This window comes from Rhinopithecus roxellana, chromosome 4 (assembly GCF_007565055.1).
Source record: "Rhinopithecus roxellana isolate Shanxi Qingling chromosome 4, ASM756505v1, whole genome shotgun sequence".
Lineage (NCBI taxonomy): Eukaryota > Metazoa > Chordata > Mammalia > Primates > Cercopithecidae > Rhinopithecus > Rhinopithecus roxellana.
In genome coordinates this window covers 70,167,829-70,189,489 of record NC_044552.1, presented here as the reverse complement: position 1 = coordinate 70,189,489, position 21,661 = coordinate 70,167,829, and the positions used below count along the sequence as shown (strand labels likewise).

Sequence of the window (21,661 nt, the reverse complement as noted above, 5' to 3'; positions counted from 1 at the left end):
GCGGAGCTTGTAGTGAGCTGAGATCCGGCCACTGCATTCCAGCCTGGGCGACAGAGCGAGACCTCATGTCAAAAAAAAAAAAAAAAAAAAAAAAGGTCTAAAAACCCCAATCAAAAGCAGAGATTGTGAGACCCGATAAAAAAGTAAGATCCAACTATCTTGCCTATAAGAGAAACAGCTTAATTTCAAAGGCACACATATACTGAAAGTAAATGGATGAGAAAAGATATACCATACAAACAGTAACCATGAGACAAATGGAGTGGCTATACTAATATTAGACAAGTATGCTTTAACACAGGAAATCTTACTAGAGACAATGGGGGACACCTCATGATAAAAGAGTCATTACATCAGGAAGATATTACAAACTATGTGTCTACCTAACAAGAGAGCCTCAAAATACACTAAACAAAAAGTGACAGAATTAAAAGGAGAGATGGTCCACCAATAATAATGCTAAATTTCAATACCCGATACTCAATAATTGACAGAACTAGAAAGAAAATTGGCAAGGATACAGAAACCTGAATAACACTATCAACCCAGTCTGATTGACATGAATGAAATGCTCCACCCAGTTGCTACAGACACATATTCTTTTGAAGCATACATGGAACATTCTCTAGGACAGACCATATGCTAGGCCATAAAATAAATCTGAATAAATGTAAAAGGACTAAAAATCATGCAAAGTATGTTCTCTGAACATAATAAAACTGGAGGTCAAAAGAAAAAAAATTTGGGAAATGGCCAAATATTTGGAAATTAAACATAGAGTTGGTTCTCTGTATCCATGGGTTCGGCATCCATGGATTCAACCAACCTCAGATTGCAAATATTTGAGGAAAAATAAATGTTTCTGTAATGAGTATGGATGTACTTTTTTCCTTGTTATTATTCTCAAAACAATACAGTATAACAATGATTTACATAGCATTTACATTGGATTAGGTATTATAATTAATGTGCATAGGTTATATGCAAATACTATACCATTTTATATCGGGGACTTGAGCATCCATGGATTTTGGCATCTGTGGGAGGTTCTGAAACCAATTCCCATGGACACTGAGGTATAGGGATATTTCTAAATAACCCATGGATCAGTAAGATGATGAGAAAAATTAGAAAATGTTTTGACTTGAAAGAACATGAAAACTCAATATATCAGACTTTATGGAATGCAGCAAAAGCAATGCTTAGAGGAAAGTTTTTAGCATTTAACGCCTGTGATAGCAGAAATATCTCAAAACAATAATCTAAGTTTCTATGTTAAGAAACTAGGAAAAGAATAAATCAAACTCAAACCAAGCTGATGGAGAGAAATGATAAAAGAGCAGAAAACAATACAATAGAAAAGAGAAAAATAAAAACCAATAAAACCAAAGAAAAAAGAGAGGTGACAATGATCAAAATCAGAAATGAAGGAGTACATATCATTACAGACCTAACATCTTTAAAAGTACAAAGAGATACTATGAGCAACTTTAAAACTATACCCAACAACTTATATGAAATAAATAAATTCCCTTAAAGACCCAAGCTACCAAAGCTCACTGAAGAAGAGATAGCCTGAACAGTCCTATAGCTATTAAGGAAATTAAATTCATAGTTAAAGCCTTCCCACAAAGAACACTCCAGGTCCAGATGATTTCAGTGGTGAATTCTATCAAACATGTATAGAACAATATCAATTCTATATAATCTCTTCCAGAATATAAAAAAGGAGGGAATGGTTCCAAACTCATCCTATAAGACTAGCATTGCCCTGATACTAAAACCAGACAAAGAAATTACAAGAAAATTATAGACCAACAATCATCATGAACCAAATCCTCAACCAAATATTATTAGCAAATTTAATCCAGCAATATATAAGAATAATGTGTCACCATCAAGTGCATGTAAGGCTGGTTCAGCAGTGGAAAGCTGATGAATGTGATTTACTGTATTAACAGCAGAAGAAAAGCCATACAATCACTTGATGGGTACACAAAATATATGGGACAAAATTCAGCATCTATTCATGAACAAAAACTTACAGCAACCTAGAAATAGAAGGGAAATTCCTTAACTTGATAAAAGCACATCTAACAAGAAACCTACAGCTAACATCATACTTAATGGTGAAAGACTGAATGCTTTGCCCCTAAGATCAGGAATAAGCCAAAGATGATTGCTCTCACTATTTCTATTCAATAGCATACAGGGAGTCCTAGCAAGTGCAATAAGGCGAAAACAGAGATAGAAGGCCCATGGATTAGGAAAGATGAAATAAAACTCTCTATTTCAAGCTGACATGATTGTCTACATTAAAAAAGAAAAGAGAAAAAAACCAAAGCATCTATACTCACAAAAAACCTCCTGGAACTACTGAGTAAGCTTAGCAAGGCCACAGATACAAGGTGGATATAAAAAAAAACAATTGTATCTCTATATGCAATACATAACTAGAAAACAAATTTAAAAAACAAATAGTACCATCTACAATACAACTCTCCAATGAAATTCTTACACATAATTTTTTTTTTTTTTTGAGACAAAGTCTAACTCTGTCACCCAGGCTGGAATGCAGTGGCGTGATCCCAGCCCACTGCAACCTCCGCCTCCCGGATTCAAGCGATTCTCCTGCCTCAGACTCCTGAGTAGCTGGGACTACAGGTGCACACCACCACGCCTGGCTAATTTTTTTTTTTTTTAGTAGAGATGGGGTTTCACCACGTTGGCCAGGTTGGTCTCAAACTCCTGACCTCAGGTGATCCACCCGCCTCAGCCTCCCAAAGTGCTGAGATTACAGCTGTGAGCCACCGTGCCTGGCCTGAAATTCTTACATATAAATCTAACAAAATATATGCAGAATCTGTATGTTGAAGACTCCAAAACCCTAATGAAAATAAAACATGATATATTTATATATATGGACAAGAAGATGAGATATCAAGAAGTGAAAATTGTTCTATAGAATCAATGCGGTTCCAATAAAAATTCCAGCATGATTATAAATATCTACAAACTGACATTTAAACTTACAAGGAAAGGAAAAGAAAATAGCCAAAACAGTGTTGTAAAGGAACCAAGTTGGAGGATTCACGCTACCTGATTTAAAGACTTACCATAAAGCTACACAAGTCAAGACAGTGCAGGACTGGAGAAAGGGATGGACACATAAATCAATGGAACAGAACAGAATCCACAAATAAACCCACAAATACAATCAACTGATTTTTTTCTTTTACAAACATCATTCTAATAAATGTAAAACAGATCTGTCTTTCCAAAAGATGGTGTGACACCCACTGAATATCCCGATGCAAAAAAAAAAAAAGCACTACCTCTACCACACTGCACATCTTATATAAAAATAACCTCAAAATGCATCAAAGACCTAAATGAAAAGCCTAAAACTACAAAACCTTTAGAAGAAAATGTTGTGAATTGATCTTAGCCATGACACCTCAAGCACAGTCCATGAAAGAAAAAACTGATACAGTGAACTTCATTAAAATTAAAAGCCTTTGTTATGCAAAAGACACTGTTAAGAAAATAATAAGGCTAGTGTGGTAGCTCATGCCCCTAATCCCAACACTTTGGGAGGTTGAAGCGGGCAGATCGCTTGAGCTCAGGACTTCGAGACCAGCCTAGGCAACAGGGTAAAACCCTGTCTCTACCAAAAATACAAAAAATTCACAAGAAGTGTTGAGGAGAGCCTGTAGTCCCCTAGCTACTCAGGAGGCTGAGGCTGGAAGACTGCTTGAGCCCGGGAGGTCAAGGTTGTAGTAAGCTGAGATGGTTGACATTGCACTCCAGCGACCAGAGTGAGACCCTGTCTAAAGAAAAAGAAAATGACAAGCCAAGCCACAGCTGCGACAAGTTATTTGCAAATCACTTATCTAACAAAGAACTTGTTTCTAGAATATATATATATATATATATATATTTAAAAATCTCAGGATTCAACAACAAGAAAACAGACTGATACAAAATGAGCACGAGATATGAACAGACGCTTCAGCACCGAAGACCTATAGATGGGAAATAAGCACATGAAGAGATGCTCGGCCCCACTCGCCATCGGAAATGCAAATCAAAACCACGGTGAGATCCCACTGCATACCTATCAGACTGGTTAAAATGAGGAAAACCGGACACTATCAAGTGCAGGTAGGGATGTGGAACTACTGATACTCTCATATATTGCTGGTGAGGATTCCAAAATGGTATAGCCTCTTTGAAAAACAGTCGGGCAATTTCTTAAACATTAAACATATACTTGCCAAACGACCCAGACTCTTATTTACCCAAGAGGAATGAAAACTTATGTTCATACAAAAACCTGTTTGCAAATGTTTATGGCAGCTTTATTCATAATTGTCAAAAGGTGGAAACCCAAATGTCCTTCAGTGAGTGAACAGATAAACAAGCTATGGTATATCTAAACACTGTAATACTATTGGCCTCAAAAGGAATAAACTATTGACACAACAAAATGAATGAATTGCAAATGCGTTATGCTAAATGAAAGCAGTCAGACTCGAAAGGCTATACACTGCATGCTTCCATTTATAATGACATTCTAGAAAATGCAAAACTATGAACACAAAGAACACATCAGCTATTGCCATGGTTAGGACTAGGGGGATGGGTAGCACGAGGGAACCTGGGGAGGTGATGGAGCTGTTCTGTATCATGAAATGTAGTGGTGGATCAGAGAATACTATAAACACCTCTATGCAAATAAACTAGAAAACCTAGAAGAAATGGATAATTTCCTGGACACTTACACTCTTCCAAGACTAAACCAGGAAGAAGGTGAATCCCTGAATAGGCTCTGAAATTGAGGCAATAATTAATAGCCTACCAACCAAAAAAAGTCCAGGACCAGACAGATTCACAGCCAAATTCTACCAGAAGTACAAGGAGGAGTTGGTACCATTCCTTCTGAAACTATTCCAAACAATAGAAAAAGAAGGAATCCTCCCTAACTCATTTTATGAGACCAACATCATCCTGATACCAAAGCCTGACAGAGATACAACAAAAAAAGAGAATTCTAGACCAATATCCCTGATGAACATCGATGCAAAAATCCTCAATAAAATACTGGCAAACCGAACCAGTAGCACATCAAAAAGCTTATCCACCATGATCAAGTGGGCTTCATCCCTGGGATGCAAGGCTGGTTCAACATACGCAAATCAATAAACATAATCCAGCATATAAACAGAACCAAAGACAAAAACCACATGATTATCTCAATAGATGCAGAAAAAGCCTTTGACAAAATTCAACAGCCCTTTATGCTAAAAACTCTCAATAAATTCGGTATTGATGTGGAACGTATCTCAAAATAATAAGAGCTATTTATGACAAACCAACAGCCAATATCATACTGAATGAGCAAACCTGGAAGCATTCCCTTTGTAAACTGGCACAAGACAGAGATGCCCTCTCTCACCACTCCTATTCAACATAGTGTTGGAAGTTCTGGCTAGGGCAATTAGGCAAGAGAAAGAAATAAAGGGTATTCAGTTAGGAAAAGAAGAAATCAAATTGTCCCTGTTTGCAGATGACATGATTGTATATTTAGAAAACCCCATTGTCTCAGCCCAAAATCTCCTTAAGCTGATAAGCAACTTCAGCAAAGTCTCAGGATACAAAATCAATGTGCAAAAATCACAAGCATTCTTATACACCAGTAACAGATAAACAGAGAGCCAAATCATGAATGAACTCCCATTTACAATAGCTTCAAAGAGAATAAAATACCTAGGAATCCAACTTACAAGGGATGTAAAGGACCTCTTCAAGGAGAACTACAAACCACTGCTCAGTGAAATAAAAGAGGACACAAACAAATGGAAGAACATACCATGCTCATGGATAGGAAGAATCAATATTGTGAAAATGGCCATACTGCCCAAGGTAATTTATAGATTCAATGCCATTCCCATTAAGCTACCAATGAGTTTCTTCACAGAGTTGGAAAAAACTGCTTTAAAGTTCATATGGAACCAAAAAACACCCCGCATTGCCAAGACAATCCTAAGCCAAAAGAACAAAGCTGGAGGCATCATGCTACCTGACTTCAAACTATACTACAAGGCTACAGTAACCAAAACAGCATGGTACTGGTACCAAAACAGAGATATAGACCAATGGAACAGAACAGAGCCCTCAGAAATAATACCACACATCTACAGCCATCTGATCTTTGACAAACCTGACAAAAACAAGAAATGGGGAAAGGATTCCCTATTTAATAAATGGTGCTGGGAAAATTGGCTAGCCATAAGTAGAAAGCTGAAACTGGATCCTTTCCTTACTACTTCTTACACGAAAATTAATTCAAGATGGATTAGAGACTTAAATGTTAGACCTAAAACCATAAAAACCCTAGAAGAAAACGTAGGTAATACCATTCAGGATATAGGCATGGGCAAGGACTTCATGTCTAAAACACCAAAAGCAACGGCAACAAAAGCCAAAATTGACAAATGGGATCTAATTAAACTAAAGATCTTCTGTACAGCAAAAGAAACTATCATCACAATGAACAGGCAACCTACAGAATGGGAGAAAATTTTTGCAATCTACTCATCTGACAAAGGGCTAATATCCAGAACCTACAAAGAACTCAAATTTACAAGAAAAAAGCAGATAACCCCATCAAAAAGTGGGCAAAGGATACGAACAGACACTTCTCAAAAGAAGACATTCATACAGCCAACAGACACATGAAAAAATGCTCATCATCACTCGCCATCAGAGAAATGCAAATCAAAACCACAATGAGATACCATCTCACACCAGTTAGAATGGCAATCATTAAAAAATCAGGAAACAACAGGTGCTGGAGAGGATGTGGAGAAATAGGAACACTTTTACACTGTTGGTGGGAGTGTAAACTAGTTCAACCATTGTGGAAAACAGTGTGGCGATTCCTCAAGGATTTAGAACTAGAAATACCATTTGACCCAGCCATCCCATTACTGGGGATACACCCAGAGGATTATAAGTCATGTTGCTATAAAGACACATGCACACGTATGTTTATTGCAGCACTATTCACAATAGCAAAGACTTGGAATCAACCCAAATGTCCATCAGTGACAGACTGGATTAAGAAAATGTGGCACATACACACCATGGAATACTACACAGCCATAAAAAAGGATGAGTTTGTGTTCTTTGTAGGGACATGGATGCAGCTGGAAACCATCATTCTCAGCAAACTATCGCAAGAACAGAAAACCAAATACTGCATGTTCTCACTCACAGGTGGGAACTGAACAATGAGATCACTTGGACACAGGAAGGGGAACATCATACACAGGGTCCTATTGTGGAGAGAGGGGAGGGATAGCATTAGGAGACATACCTAATGTAAATGACGAGTTAATGGGTGCAGCACACCAACATGGCACATGTATACATATGTAACAAACCTGTATGTTGTGCACATGTACCCTAGAACTTCAAGTATATACATATATATTAAAAAAAAAAAAGAAATAGTAAAGGTGAATAAACTAAAAAAAAAAAAAAAAAGAAAGAAATGTAGTGGTGGTTGCAAGACTTCAGTGGTAGCTGTCAAAACTCAGAATTCTACACCAAAAAGAATGAATTTACTGTACTTAAGTTTAAAAATAAAATTTAAACATGAAACTTGAACTTTCCTTTAGAAACTACGAGTATAAGCCAGGCAACGGTGGTGTGCACCTATAATCCCAGCTACTTGGGAGGCTGAGGTGGGAGGATCACTTGAGTCCAGGAGGTCAAGGCTGCAGTGAGCTATGACTGTGCCACTGCACTCCAGGCTGGGTGACAGAGCAAGACCCTGTCTCCAAAAATAAATAAATAAATAAATAATAGATAGATAGTATTACGCACCTATATATCAAAAACTTTTATTACCTAAAAAGTGGACTTGAACAGAACAATGAGTCTAGACACTGTCAGTGTACTAAAGCATTGCAAACTTTGCATTTACTAGCAGTAGATTAAGCAGAAGCCAAGCCTTGTGCCTTGGAAAAAAGACAATCCACCTCCTGGCCAAAAAGCCAGCCTGGACCTGGGATACGATGAACTCTCCATCATGGCCAGGTGAGTTATACCCAGAGTTCATTATCCAATCATTGGTTGAAATTTAGAGATTCTTATTTTATTGAAAAATTATTCTTGTGAAAATTTTTTTGACACAGCTGGTTTCTCTTTAAGCTTATGACTTCAGATGTTATTTTACGCTTGGTAGAATTTTCAGACCAAGTTGCAAAGAATTAGAAAAAAGGAGGAACTTTTATTTCTCTGTTTTCCATGAACCTTACTAAGGTTTTCACTAAGTATATGAATGTATCAGTTTAATCCCAGGAATAAAACCATATTCATTCAATATTATTTCCATAAAAAAAATCTCTAAACACAGGAATGTTAACTGTACACTTTTTCATGGATTAATTATCGAGTCCACAGGAATATCATAGCATCATCTACTAAGCATTCCTTTTTCTTTTCTCCTGAAGTTAAGTGAGAGGAGAGCTCTCATATAATAATGATCTGTGGGCATCCCAGGCAGGAGGCAAACAAGTGAGAAGGGGAAATAGAGCCCTTCTGTGCTGTTCGGCTTCCTTGGCTCACATCCCAGTTAGTGAATCAAAGCTCAACTTTCTTCACATTGAGGGGCTGCTGCTTTCTTGCTTTTCTATGACATTCCCCTCCCTGGCTGCACGCCTGAACTTATTTTTTTTTTAAACAAATCTTAGTATGGAAGGAGAACCGTGACTCTCTGAAGCTTTACAAGAGTACTGAATTATCCGACTCAGAATAAACAATGTATTACAATCTAAAAGATATGAGAATTTCTTACAAGCCTGAAACAGGCCATTAACCCATGTATTTAAACACCGTGGAGCACACGCTGTGCTAACCAAGTTGATAAAGGAGAGTACAAAATTCAAGGAAATAGACTATAATTTTAAATGGCAGAACTGAAGTTTTCATGGAAAGAAATCTGTATTTTTAAAGAGAAAGCTGTGATTGAAAGCAATAAGGACGACAAAAAGGAGGTACAGGGAGTGTCTGAACTGGGTTAGAAGTAGGGGTGCGGTCAGCACCTCTGGGCGGAAGGCAGCAGCAGCCCACGGCCCTCTGGCTGTCACTCCACGGCCCCAGCATCATGAGGCACCACTCAAGTGTCACCCAGGGGACCGTGGGGATGTGTTTATCTACCCAGCAGTGCAGCCCCATCTTCAATTTTCCTATGAAAATTTGAAATTTTTGAAATGTTTTCCAAAAAAATCAAAATCAAAACTTTTAAAACAAAAGTTTCCATCTCCACAAAACACTTCAGGGAAAAATAAACATAAAACAAAGTAAAATATAAAGTAATGTTTTAAGGAGAATAATTTACTCATTGTATGAATACTAATTCTAGGGAAAGATTAGTCAGTCCACATCTTAACATAAACAGAGTAAGTAAGCTGTGGGATCAGGTTAAAATTCCTTTTTCGACAATAGAGAGAGGAACCTGTTTAATGTTTGGATTTCCATTTCCTCATAAATAAAGTGAAGATGAAAATGACTAGCTGTGAGGACAGATGAGAGGCACTCGGGAAGTGTCCAGGCAGGCACACGTGGGACTCCACGGGGATGCTGACATGTCTCCACCTGGCACTGTCACCTGGCTGTGAAGAGTCGCAGGCCCTCTCTGAACTGTTTGACTCTTGCGAGTGCAGTGAGAATTCTACCGCCTCTGGTCTTCCCTGACCTTTGGGAAAGAACCCTTCCTTCACCCCTCCATGTTGCTTCTCCCTGGCTTCAGGTAAGCCTCTCGGTGTCTCCTTCACATCTCTTTCAGGCCTCTCTGGCTCTGACCTTTGAAGACCTCCTCTCACTCTCAGTCGACTCCTTTCTATTTTCGCTAGTTCATGTATATAAACATTTTCTAGCAATATACTAAACTCTGCCTAACCTTTAGGTCCATTTCTTCACAAACTTATTTATTTATTTATTTATTTATTTATTTACTGAGACGGAGTCTCGCTCTGTCGCCTGGGCTGGAGTGCAGAGGCGCGATCTCGGCTCACCACAACCTCCGCCTCCCGGGTTCATGCCATTCTCCTGCCTCAGCCTCCCCAGGAGCTGGGACTACAGGCGCCCGCCACCACGCCCGGCTAATTTTTTCGTAGAAATGGGGTTTCACTGTGTTAGCCAGGATGGTCTCCATCTCCTGACCTTGTGATCCGCCCGCCTCGGCCTCCCAAAGTGCTGGGATTACAGGCGCGAGCCACTGCGCCCAGCCCACAACCTTTATTTCAACACACACATGCTGAGTCCCTGAGTGCCTACACAGAATAGCAGAGACTACCCTAGGCTGGAGATTAAAAACAAAAACCATTCCCAGACACAAAAACAAACCTTTCTACCTGCATACTTACAAGGTGCTCTAGTAACACCATGGGTTACTTACCAAAATATTCTTGGGGGTAGGGGAGAGGAGGGAATGTGGCACTTAAAAAACAAGAGAAGGGAGAAGGTAATAATCAAAATAAATAGAAAATGGCACTTTTAAAAAACAAGAAAAGGGAGAGGGCAATAATCAAAGTAAGCAGAAAACTGGGCAGCTTCTTCCTTCATTAACACTTAGCAGTTCTGTGGCTTCTCTGTCCAGTGCTCACTCATCTAATGAAATAATATGCAGCTTATCTGCATAACCTGTTTGCATCATGTGGGTCATGTTTTTATTTCCGTTTTAGGCTATTTGAATCATTTCTGTTTTTTCAGGTGTCATTTTTCACATATTTTAAATGTACATATTTCTTTTGTAGAAAGGGTACAGCAATGAAGGCAATGACTCTGCTGGAATTCAAGACACATACCAAGACCAGTGATTTGCACATTAAACGTTCTTGTTAGACGTTTAGGCAACTTCCAGATATATGTACAACATGCTATGGTTCTCCATAGCTGTATTTAATTACTGTTCCCAACTCCTGCCTCCTGCTGCTCTACAGGATGGAAAACGCCATCACTGACTTATAGGAGGATAATCTGACTTGAGTCTTTTTATTTGTCATGTTGGGTTTAGCATTAAACACACTCACCTGTGACTTGTTTGTCTGGAAGAGAAGGGATTGGAATGGCTGACCCAAACTTAACCAGGAGACGCTCATATAACCAGTCAAAGTGCTTATACCTGTGGTTTACAGATCGATTAGTGTTCTACAAAATAAGCAGAAGAGAAAAGGTTACCAATGCCAACTCTAGAAAATGAAGAAAAAAGCAAGCTGCAATCAGTGATCCACACATGATTCTGCTTTTGATAACGTGGATACTTACAGTGGGTGTTAGCTGATATTCAATGTAGCTCTTCAGACCATACATTTTGGAGCCTTTCCTGGGATCTGCTACCACACAGTCAAATGTAGAAGTAGGATAAACCCACATTGGGCCATAATCTCCAACCTATGCAATGTTCCAGAAATAAGTAATTTTGTTACATGGAAAAATAATAAATATAATTGATGTGAGTCAGCAAGTCATTCTTTTCAGAATGAGAAGTCCTTTGGAGGGTCATTCTTGTTCCTCTTTGAAAGGTACATACATGGTTCAATGGTTTCTGTTCCTGTTAGATATTATGTTTAAAGCACACACCTGTGGGAAACCCTTCTGCTCCCATGTGGGTAGCTCAGCCCACGGAGAGGAGACATCAGCTTCCCTCTCCTGAGGAGAGTGCCGGTTACAACACAATGTTTCTTTTTAGTCTAGCTGTCTCAAGCTACATGTGATGAAGGACTAGTTTTTAAAAATTTCCAATCTGTCACAGACTAATAGTTTGGTGAAATATAACATTATACATTTTGATTTTTCAACAATACTAAATTGTCCTCAAGTTTTCTAAATATTCTCATATTCCATACCTATCTCATGGTGGATCAGGAACAAGCAGTTTTCCAATGGGCAACTGGTCTGTGGATCATACTTTGAGCAGCATTGCTGTGGCTCATAGAAGCGATTAATCAGATTGGCCAGAGATAATGGCCATTGTTTTACTACTAGTGGCAGGGTGGGGGGAGGGGGAGGTACTATGTCTTAAAAGAACCAGGTTAGCTGTTTTCTCCGTGGGCTGCTGTGCCTAAGCACAGTGGGCTGGCTCACTTCCAACTCCCAGGTATCACGCCCACCTGGGCAAGGCTTGCCCGAAGAGGGTAGGCCTCCATTCCTTTCCCACTGGTCTTCTCTTCTATCTGTGACTAGGGGCAAAAGTTCACAAACTCAGGTGAGGCTTACACTAGCTCACTGGGGTTTTAGCTGTGGTGGGAGGTGAGGAAGGGAAACCAGCTAAGTTCTATGTGGGGATGTAGAGACCACGTGTGTAAGTTTTGAGCCTGAGAATCATTTCTGCTAGGCATTGCTAGGTGACAATACGTCTGCTGTCCCAAACCTGGTTTTTTCATCTTATTTAAAACAGCATCCAAGGCCATGGGGGCAGCTGCCGAGGAACCTGGATGCTGGAGCTCCTGAAATCACTCTGAGTCACCAACAGTCTCAAGTTGGTTCTGCCTCATTCATTTCATAAACTTCGACCACAATGACAGACTCCAGAGATTCAGACCGTAAGACAGTAGCTTTTATGAAAACACATTTCAGAGCAATAGAAGTCCTTATTATTCTGAGAATGTTATCTATTTTCTTGGCTTGACAATGAAAAATAATTGAGTTACAATCCAAGACAAGAATGAAAAGCAAACACACGGACTGTAAAAGGACCCACTATTCAGGAAGCGGGTTCACTCAGAGATCCATCCAGAGACTCAAGGAGAATAAAATAATTCATGAACAGGTTTTATTCTTGCAGATTTCAAAAAGTACAGTAAGAAAGTAAAAAGAAAGTGAGAAAAATCACACAGATTGTGTTGAAGGAAGAGAGATTTGTTCAGGCTGAGACCTCAGAGAGGCAAGGCCAGACAGACATAAAAAGGAAAAAAAAGTATACCCAGTCCTAGTTTTTTTTTTTTTTTAAGTGGAAGATGGGAAAAGTGGATTGGGATATTTAAGTCCAGAGTCTGTTAGGTAAGGAAGATGCCCTACTGTAAGGATAGGAGCAGTTTAAAAAGAGACTAAAATCTCTGAGAACAAATTAATATAACACCCTCAGAGAGAGCCCAGATCCAAGAAACTACCTGAAAGGTGCAGAGGAGATGACTTTTGGGGGCTCCCTCAGTGAGTAGGCCGAGAGCGGCAACTGCGCTTGGCTAGGGCCCAATGTCATGGGTCTCTGTTTCATGAGAAGGCAAGGAATTAGTCTCTGCTTTCTCTGGGCCTCCTGAAGACGCGGTGGCTTTCCTCAGCTTCTTTCATGTATAGACGCCCACACAGGCAGACCCACCTACTGGCTGCATGGGTCCGGTTCTACCTAAAACTTGCGGGTCAATGAAACGCTGGAACCCTTAGCTCTGTACCACCACTGCATGCTTGAGACAAAGTCCCCTTTAAGAATCTGAGGCAGGCCGGCTGTGAGGGCTCATGCCTGTAATCCCAGCACTTTGGGAGGCCGATGCGGGCGGATCACAAAGTCAGGAGTTCAAGACCAGCCTGGTCAATATGGTGAAACCCCGTCTCTACTAAAAAATACAAAAATAATTAGCCAGGCTTGGTGGTGCATACCTGTAATCCCAGCTACTCAAGAGGCTGAGGCAGGAGAATTGCTTGAACCCGTGAGGCAGAGGTTGCAGTGAGCCAAGATCGCGCCACTGCACTCCAGCCTGGGTGACAGAGTGAGACTCTGTCTTAAAAACAAACAAACAAACAAAAACCAAAAAAACAAAACTGAGGCAGAGCTATGTGCTCTTGATTTTGAGGAGTGTTAAATCTCATGAAAAGAATAATGGTACATGTTCACTTATTTAAGTCCAGAGAAAACAGGAAAAAAAAATCTTTAATATAACTACTCAGAAGTTAATTACCCCAAATTTGCTTTGAGGGAAAAAGCATAAAAAGGGCTCTTGGTTACAGCTCTTCAGTCTGGAGGCTTTCAGGGTTTAGAGTTTTTCAAACACGCAGGCACAAGTAAATAAAGAATCTAATACTATTCCTGCAATTTTATCAAGTCTCCAAAGATTACAGAATAAGACCAGATGTTTCCTCATCCTTGATTGAGTCCAGGGTGAGAACACTCAAGGCTTCAGGTTCCCAATCTGATTGTTACAGGGTTAAGTCAATAGGATCAGAGGAGAGCTACACTTCTCTTTTCCAGAATTTCATTTGGGAATCTACAACAAAATATCACCTAGACAGAAAAACTATCACCAATGCAAATATGGAATGAAACCAAAGGGCTTGTGTCACGTTATGCAATAATCAAGTAATTCTAAGACAGATATTCTTAATGATGTCCTTAACTCCCAGCTTTTATTTGGTAGCTCCTTACCTCGATTTGACAGCTGGCTTACTGGAAAAAACACTATTACCAACATATCTGAAAGGGCACCTTATTCTGATAACAAACATGTACTTTACAAGGGAAGAAACAAATATTTGAATTGAGTTCATCAGTGAAACAGAAAAACAGTATGTAAAATACACTTCAAGACACTTTAGAAAAAAATGATCAAAATAGTATGTTTTATGAGTGTTTGTTCAATACTAAAAGTCTGAAAGATGAAGAAACAATATAATGACAGGCATTAATTTGTGTTAATTATCTTCAGTACTCCTACAACACTAACATATATTATCTGTTATTTGAGACATTAAATATATTTAAAAATACTTTCCAAAAGATGAATAACTCGCTTAGCTTTAAGGTACGGTGTTAACAGTTTAATCAGAAAGAAAGAAAACAAAAATAAACAAACTTACAATGATGGGAATTTTCTCTTTGGGTTTTGCTAGTTGTTTGGCCAACAAATACTGTTCCGTGCCAGGTTTCGCAAATCCAGGAAATCTAATCATGAATATAAATGTTCGTCAATCTTAAGTCTTTCTTTGTAAGAATTTTACAACTCTCGTCCACATTTACTGAATTTACCAATTTTAACCTTGTCCTGTCTTTCGGGTGCACTAGAACTAGGAAACTGTGGTAAATGAAACCTAATGTAATCAGATTGTTCAATGGCCAATTAGGCATTTAATTTAGCTTGATCTGGTAAAGAGAACAGTTTGACTCCAGAAGGTGTGATGTTTACAGGCACTCTATTTGCTTGACTGTGTCTGAAACATTCCGTCACCCCACAGAGTGAAGGGCAGACCTGAAAAAACGCCCCCTAGTCCCCAGGGGCAGTGAGTAGTGGGCATGCCAATCTGAGTTGGCCACAGGGGGCAACAGCCACTTGCTGGCATTTCTACATCCAAATTAAAGTTGCCTTTCAACAAGCTCACTCCAGAGGCCACAACTGTTCCAAAGAGGCTGTCCTGCTCATCAGTGTATGTGCTTGTTTCTTTTGGAACTGCCTTCAGAAGCAGTTCATGACAGCGGAAAACAAGTCTCCTTGGTAAAGGGACCCAAAGTATAACCAATAAATTTGGCTTTGGGGTGGGGGGTGAGCGGGGAGGTCACTTAAGACCCAAAAACTTAAATAAACTTGACTACTTCCAGAAATCAAATCTACAGCCAAAGGACATTTCTAAAATTGGAGGACAGCTAGAACACAGCCATCCAAAGTGCTACTGAAAAAGACAAGATTAATTTGGGTTTTAGAATTTTTCTTTCAGTAAACAGAACGAAGTAAAATATCTACAGTGGAAAAAGGAATCTTATTGCTACGAAGTTCCAGTCGCATTGCTTCTACTTTCATTCATGTGCCAAGCTGAAGGCCAGTGTGATGCTCTCAGGGGCCCATGTCTTCTTTTCCTGCATTCTCGACCGACTTCCCTTGAGTCTCCTTTCTCTAGACATTCCTTTAAAACACAGCTTATACAGGAGACCAGAGGTGTCCTGCAGCTGGATGGCGTGGGGTTTGAATTCTGACTCCAACATTTAGGTAGCCTTAGGGGCTGAAATATCGTTGTGGAAGAATGAGACCAGAATGACCTACCTTCTAAGGTGATAAGGGAATTAAAGATTTATGTAAAGAGCCTAGTATGTACTCAGTACATTTTAGTCATTGGTGATTAAGTCATCCCCTCTTTGGAAGTACTCCCTGCAGCCTCAGGTACAGTCTTCCTCGGCATTTTGAGCATATTTTGTGATTCCATTCATCACACCTGATTGCCGCTATCCATTTACCTATTACAGCAGCCAGAGTGACTTAGAGGAAGCATCTGTGTTTTCAGGACCTGGAGGAGTTTCTGGAGCATACTGAATGCTTAACGAATTAACAGGCTAACCTGGAACACTTTTATTTATTAATTAATTAATTTTATTTATTTTTTTGAGACAGAGTCTCACTATGTCGCCAGGCTGGAGTACGGTGGCGCGATCTTGGCTCACCATAACCTCCACCTCCGTGGTTCAAGTGATTCTCCTGCCTCAGCCTCCCGAGTAGCTGGGACTACAGGAGCGCTTCTGTGGGGATTATATATCACGACAACTTGACTAGCCTGTAAGCATTTCACTTTTTGGGCACTGTTATGGACCACAGAAAAATTTGAGGACAGCAATGTATTAATTATTTCAGCAGCATCAAGATGCCTTTCTTTTTTTTTTTTTTTTGAGACAGAGTCTCTCTGTGTTGCCCAGGTTGGAGTGCAGTGGTGCCATCTCAGCTCACTGCAACCTCCATCTCCCGGGTTCAAGCGATTTTCCTGTCTCAGCCTTCCAAGTGGCTAAGATTACAGGTGCGCCACCACACTCGGCCAATTTTTTTATTTTTGGTACAGACTGAGGTTTCACCATGTTGGCCAGGCTGGTCTCGAATTCCTGACCTTGTTATCTGCCTGCCTCAGCCTCCCAAAGTGCTGGGATTACAAGCATGAGCCACTGCACCCGGCCCAAGATGAATTCTTACAGTGCTCAAGTATATTTAATTTCGGATCTCTTTTTCTAGTATAAGATTTATGTTCCATGACTAGTATACAGCTGTCATATAAAATGGATTAATTGCTGAAAAAGTGTTAATACTTAAAAACAATTTTTATAATTGTCTTAAGTTTAAGTGACTCATTTATACATTAGTAGAGTTAAATACAAATACACCGGGTTTTAAACTGTTTATAGCACTACACAGAGACAGAGATGCCTCAGAGGCACAGGTTCAAGTTAGGACTGCTTTCGTGTGGTTTCAACCTGGAATGATATTTTAGAGCAGAAAGAATTCTTAAAGCCAACCTCCTTGCTTTCGAGATGAAGAAACTGAGATTCCAACAGGTCATGAAACTGCTAAAGGTTATAAGTAAATCAGAGAGCAAGAGTGGAGCAGAGGAGAGCACCAAAAACCAGGGTCAGAGACCCCCAGGCATGAGGGAACCTCACTCATCAGCCATGAAAACATGGCTGCTCATTTTTCTCAGTCTCTGCTTCCTTTGTTCAAAATGGGGTTAATTTATATGAATTTTCAATATACTTGCTATTCACATTTAAAGAACAGCTGACAATGATGCACATCACTACTGACCACGACTGAAAACTTCAAATTTGACTCTGAAACAAGACACAGTTGACTAACAAGACAGAGAATTATTCATTTTATTATGCATGCAATTGAGCAGGAAAATATATAATGGAAGAAACTGGATTAAGAGGCAGCAAAAGTGTGCAGTCAAAAGAGAATGCATTTAATCACCAAAGCTATTTAAATACACTTTGGAGTACTTGTAGGACTTATTAAACTAGATCTAGACCTAGATCTTGATGTCTAAATATATGTCAAATGTTATGTTTTTAATTTTTCCAGATACAGATTAACATTCCTTGATATCTGCTTTGAATCATGGACTTGGAATATTGGGAAAAAGTATTAGTAATTTCAAAAAATAAACTAAACATAACTGCTGGAAGAAGAGTACTTGAAAATTCTGATGGAAGTCATAAATTATTAATATATCTCCTTCAAGCTACACTGGCATAAACTACAGCCTTATTTAGGTCTCTCCAAAGAATCCTACAGTGCTATGTCCAGGGTCACCGGTGCCCACATGCTTTCCTGTTAAGTAGGGTATCTACAAGTACTGTTAAAAACTTTTTTTTTTTTTTTGGCTAGGTACGGTGGCTCGAGCCTGTAATCCCAGCACTTTGGGAGGTAGAGGCGGGTGGATCACTTAAGACCAGGAGCTTGAGACCAGCCTGGCCAATGTGGTTAAACCTTGTCTCTACTAAAAATACAAAAATTAGCTGGGCATAGTGGCACGCATTTGTAATCCCAGCTACTCAGGTGGCTGAGGCACAAGAATTGCTTGAACCGGGGAGTGGGCGCTGCAGTGAGCCAAGATCACAGCACTGCACTTCAGCCTGGGTGACAGAGGGAGACGCCTGTCTCAAAACAAGAAAACAAAACAAAATACAACACTTTTTTTTGGTTTTAAATCTAAGAGAAACCTAAGCTAAAACAAAGCTCCCGACCACGTTTTTAGGTGCAGGAGCTGAGAACACGGGCTTCGGCACCTGAGGGCCTGGTTTCCTGACTGGAACACTCGGGTGCGTCTCTCTGGGCATCAGTTTGCCTGCAGTCAAACAGGGGTTATATATACCACAAAGGATATGAGGGCCACATGCAAATGATACAAACCACTCTGCACAATGCCTGGCACATGGCAAGTGATTAATAAAATAGTAAAACATTTGAAACAGAGTTGTTATTATTATTTTTTTTTAGCTTTCCCATGACATCAGCAATGAAACTTTAATATGTCATAAACTGACAGAGGTAGAAGTAATGAAAACAATTGGGAAATCATTAAATAAAATAAATATTTCACTTATTAACCTTGTAAAACAAAAATCTTTTTTTTTTAAGTAAGCTTCTCAGTTAAGATCCAAATAAAAATAACTGAATCATATCCAAAACTTAGGAGATCACTGGAAAGGGAAAAAGCCAGCTGCCTCTTTGTATGGTATATACTTTGTATTACTGTTTACTTCTACCATGGTCCTGGTTCCCCAGCTCCCCTTCAAACTTACTTGTTAAGGGGAATTTTCATGGATGAGGAGCTGGCACGACTGTTTCCTCGCTGAGAGCCGCCTGCATCGGCTGATTCCGAATCCTTAAAGTAGGAAGAGGACTTGGGCCCATCCCAGTCTTCATCCCAGTCATCATCATCACCAGTTGCTAGAGGTGAAAATGGAAGATCATCAGTTAAAAAAAAAAAAAAAAGACCAAAACAAAAATGAAATTGCTTAATTTTCTGATAGTAACTACCTACCGGGCAAATCAATTTTTTTTTTTGATGGAGAAAAGGGTATAATACAGGAGTATAAAATGGATGTTAAGAGTAATGGCTGTGTAGTCAATTTTAAGGCTTGAATTACAGATTCTTTTAGTGCAAAACACAAATCAGAAGCAACTTAAAAAGGGCTGTCAGATTAATTTTCAATTTTTGACAAGGGTACCCAGATGACACAATGGAGAAAGGGCAGTCTCCTTAGTAAGCAGTGCTGGGAGAACCAGGTATCTACATGCAAAAGAATAAAACTGGACCTTGTCTTTTAAAATAGATTACAGACCTAAATGGAAGACCTGAAACCACACAACTCCTAGAAGGAGACACAGGGGAAAAGCTCCTTGGTGCTGGCCTTGGCAACTGTTTTTTTGAATATTACACCAAAACGCAGGTAACAAAGTCAAAAATAACAAGTGGGACTACAAGAAACTAAAAAGCTTCTGAACAGCAAAGGAAACAATCAAAATGAAAAGGTAGCCTATCAGCTGGAAGAAAATATTTGTGAGCCATGCATCTGATAATCTGTTAATATTCAAAACATACAACGAACTTGCACAATAGCAAAAAAAAAAAAAAAAAAAGAAAAAAAAACTCAATTAAAAAATGGACAAAGGACCCAAATAGACATTTTTCCAAAGAAGACCAAAAAAATGGCCAAGAGGTATATGAAAAGGCACTCAACATCACTAATCACTAGGGAAATGGAAATCAAAACCACAGTGAAATATCACGTTCCACTTCTTAGGATGGCTATTTTATTTTATTTATTTTATTTTAGAGACTGAGTCTCACTCTGTCACCCAGGCTGGAGTGCAGTGGTGCGATCTCAGCTCACTGCAAGCTCGACCTCCCAGGTTCTCACCATTCTCCTGCCTCAGCCTCCCGAGTAGCTGGGACTACAGGTGCGCGCCACCACGCCCGGCTAAATTTTTTGTATTTTTAGTAGAGACAGGGTTTCACCGTATTAGCCAGGATGGTCTCGATCTCCTGACCTCGTGATCCTCCCGCCTCAGCCTCCCAAAGTGCTGGGAGTACAGGCGTGAGCCACCGTGCCCGGCCTACTTATTTATTTTTTGAGACAAAGTCTTGCTTTGTCACTCAGGCTGGGGTGCAGTGGCACAATCTCAGCTCACTGCAACTTCCGCCTCCCAGGTTCAAGGTTCAAGTGATTCTCATGCCTCAGCTTCCTGAGTAGTTGGGATTACAGGCCCTCACCACCACGCCCGGCTATTTTTTGTATTTTTAGTAGAGATAGGGTTTCATCATGCTGCCCAGGCTGGTCTTGAACACCTGACCTCAGGTAATCCACCTGCCTCAGGCTCCCAAAGTGCTAAAATTACAGGCATGAGCCACTGTGCCCGACTGGATAGCTATTATTTAAAAACTCAAAAGATCATGAGTGTTGGCAAAGGTGTGAAGAAAATGGAACCCTTGTACAATTTTGATGGAAATGTAAATTAGCATAGCTGCTATGGAAAACAGTATAGAGGTTTAAAAAATAACAATATAACTAACATATGACACAGCAACTCCTCTCATAGGTATATATGCCAAAGAAATGAGAGCAGTACCTTGTAGAGATATCTGCACGCCCATTTTCAATGCAGCATTATTTGCAATTGCCAAGATAGAGAATCATCCTAAGTGTCTGTCAATGGATGAAGGAATAAGGAAACTGTAGTATACACATAAAATGGAATATTATTCAGCCTTAAAAGGAAATCCTGCCATTTGCGACACCATGGATGAACCTGAAGGACAGTAGGCTAAAGGAAATAAGCCACACACACAAATAAAAATACCGCGTGATCTTACCTACAAGTGGAACTTTTAATAGGTCTTTAAAAAATCTAAAAAACGTACAGAAGCAGAGAGTGGAAGGGTGGTTACCAGGGGCAGGGACAGGGGGAACTAGGGAGATGAAGGTCAAAGGTACAAAGTTGCAGTCATGTAGGATAGTCTACAGATCTCATGTACAGCATGAGGGCTACAGTTAATGAAACTGCATTATATATGGGAAAGTTGCTGAGGGAGATTTTAGGTGCTCTTACCACACACACCCACTTGCACATACACATGCACACACGCGCTTAGGTAACCATGTGAGGTGAGGGATATGTTAAGCGCTTGACAATAGTAATGATTTCACTATGTACATGTATATTATATCACCCTGTACACCTTAAATATAGTTACTTTTCTTTTTTTTTTTTTTGAGACGGAGCCTTGCTTTGTCGCCCAGGCTGGAATGCAGTGGTGCGATGTCGGCTCACTGCAAGCTCCACCACCTCCAGGGTTCACGCCATTCTCCTGCCTCAGCCTCCCGAGTAGCTGGGACTACAGGTAC

At 39.8% G+C, this 21,661-nt stretch overlaps 1 protein-coding gene across 2 annotated transcripts in view; it reads right to left on the bottom strand.

Annotated features, from left to right (window-relative positions):
- The window catches only part of SNX9 (sorting nexin 9), a 129,481-nt gene that overhangs the window by 27,571 nt on the left and 80,249 nt on the right, over positions 1–21,661 (bottom strand). For both annotated transcript variants that reach the window (XM_030929090.1, XM_030929091.1), the window contains 4 exons: positions 19,055–19,202; positions 14,860–14,944; positions 11,338–11,463; positions 11,103–11,220 (listed from right to left, as the gene is read on the bottom strand). In XM_030929090.1, coding sequence (XP_030784950.1) covers positions 11,103–11,220; positions 11,338–11,463; positions 14,860–14,944; positions 19,055–19,202 — 477 coding nt within the window. The remainder of the gene's footprint in view (positions 1–11,102; positions 11,221–11,337; positions 11,464–14,859; positions 14,945–19,054; positions 19,203–21,661) is intronic.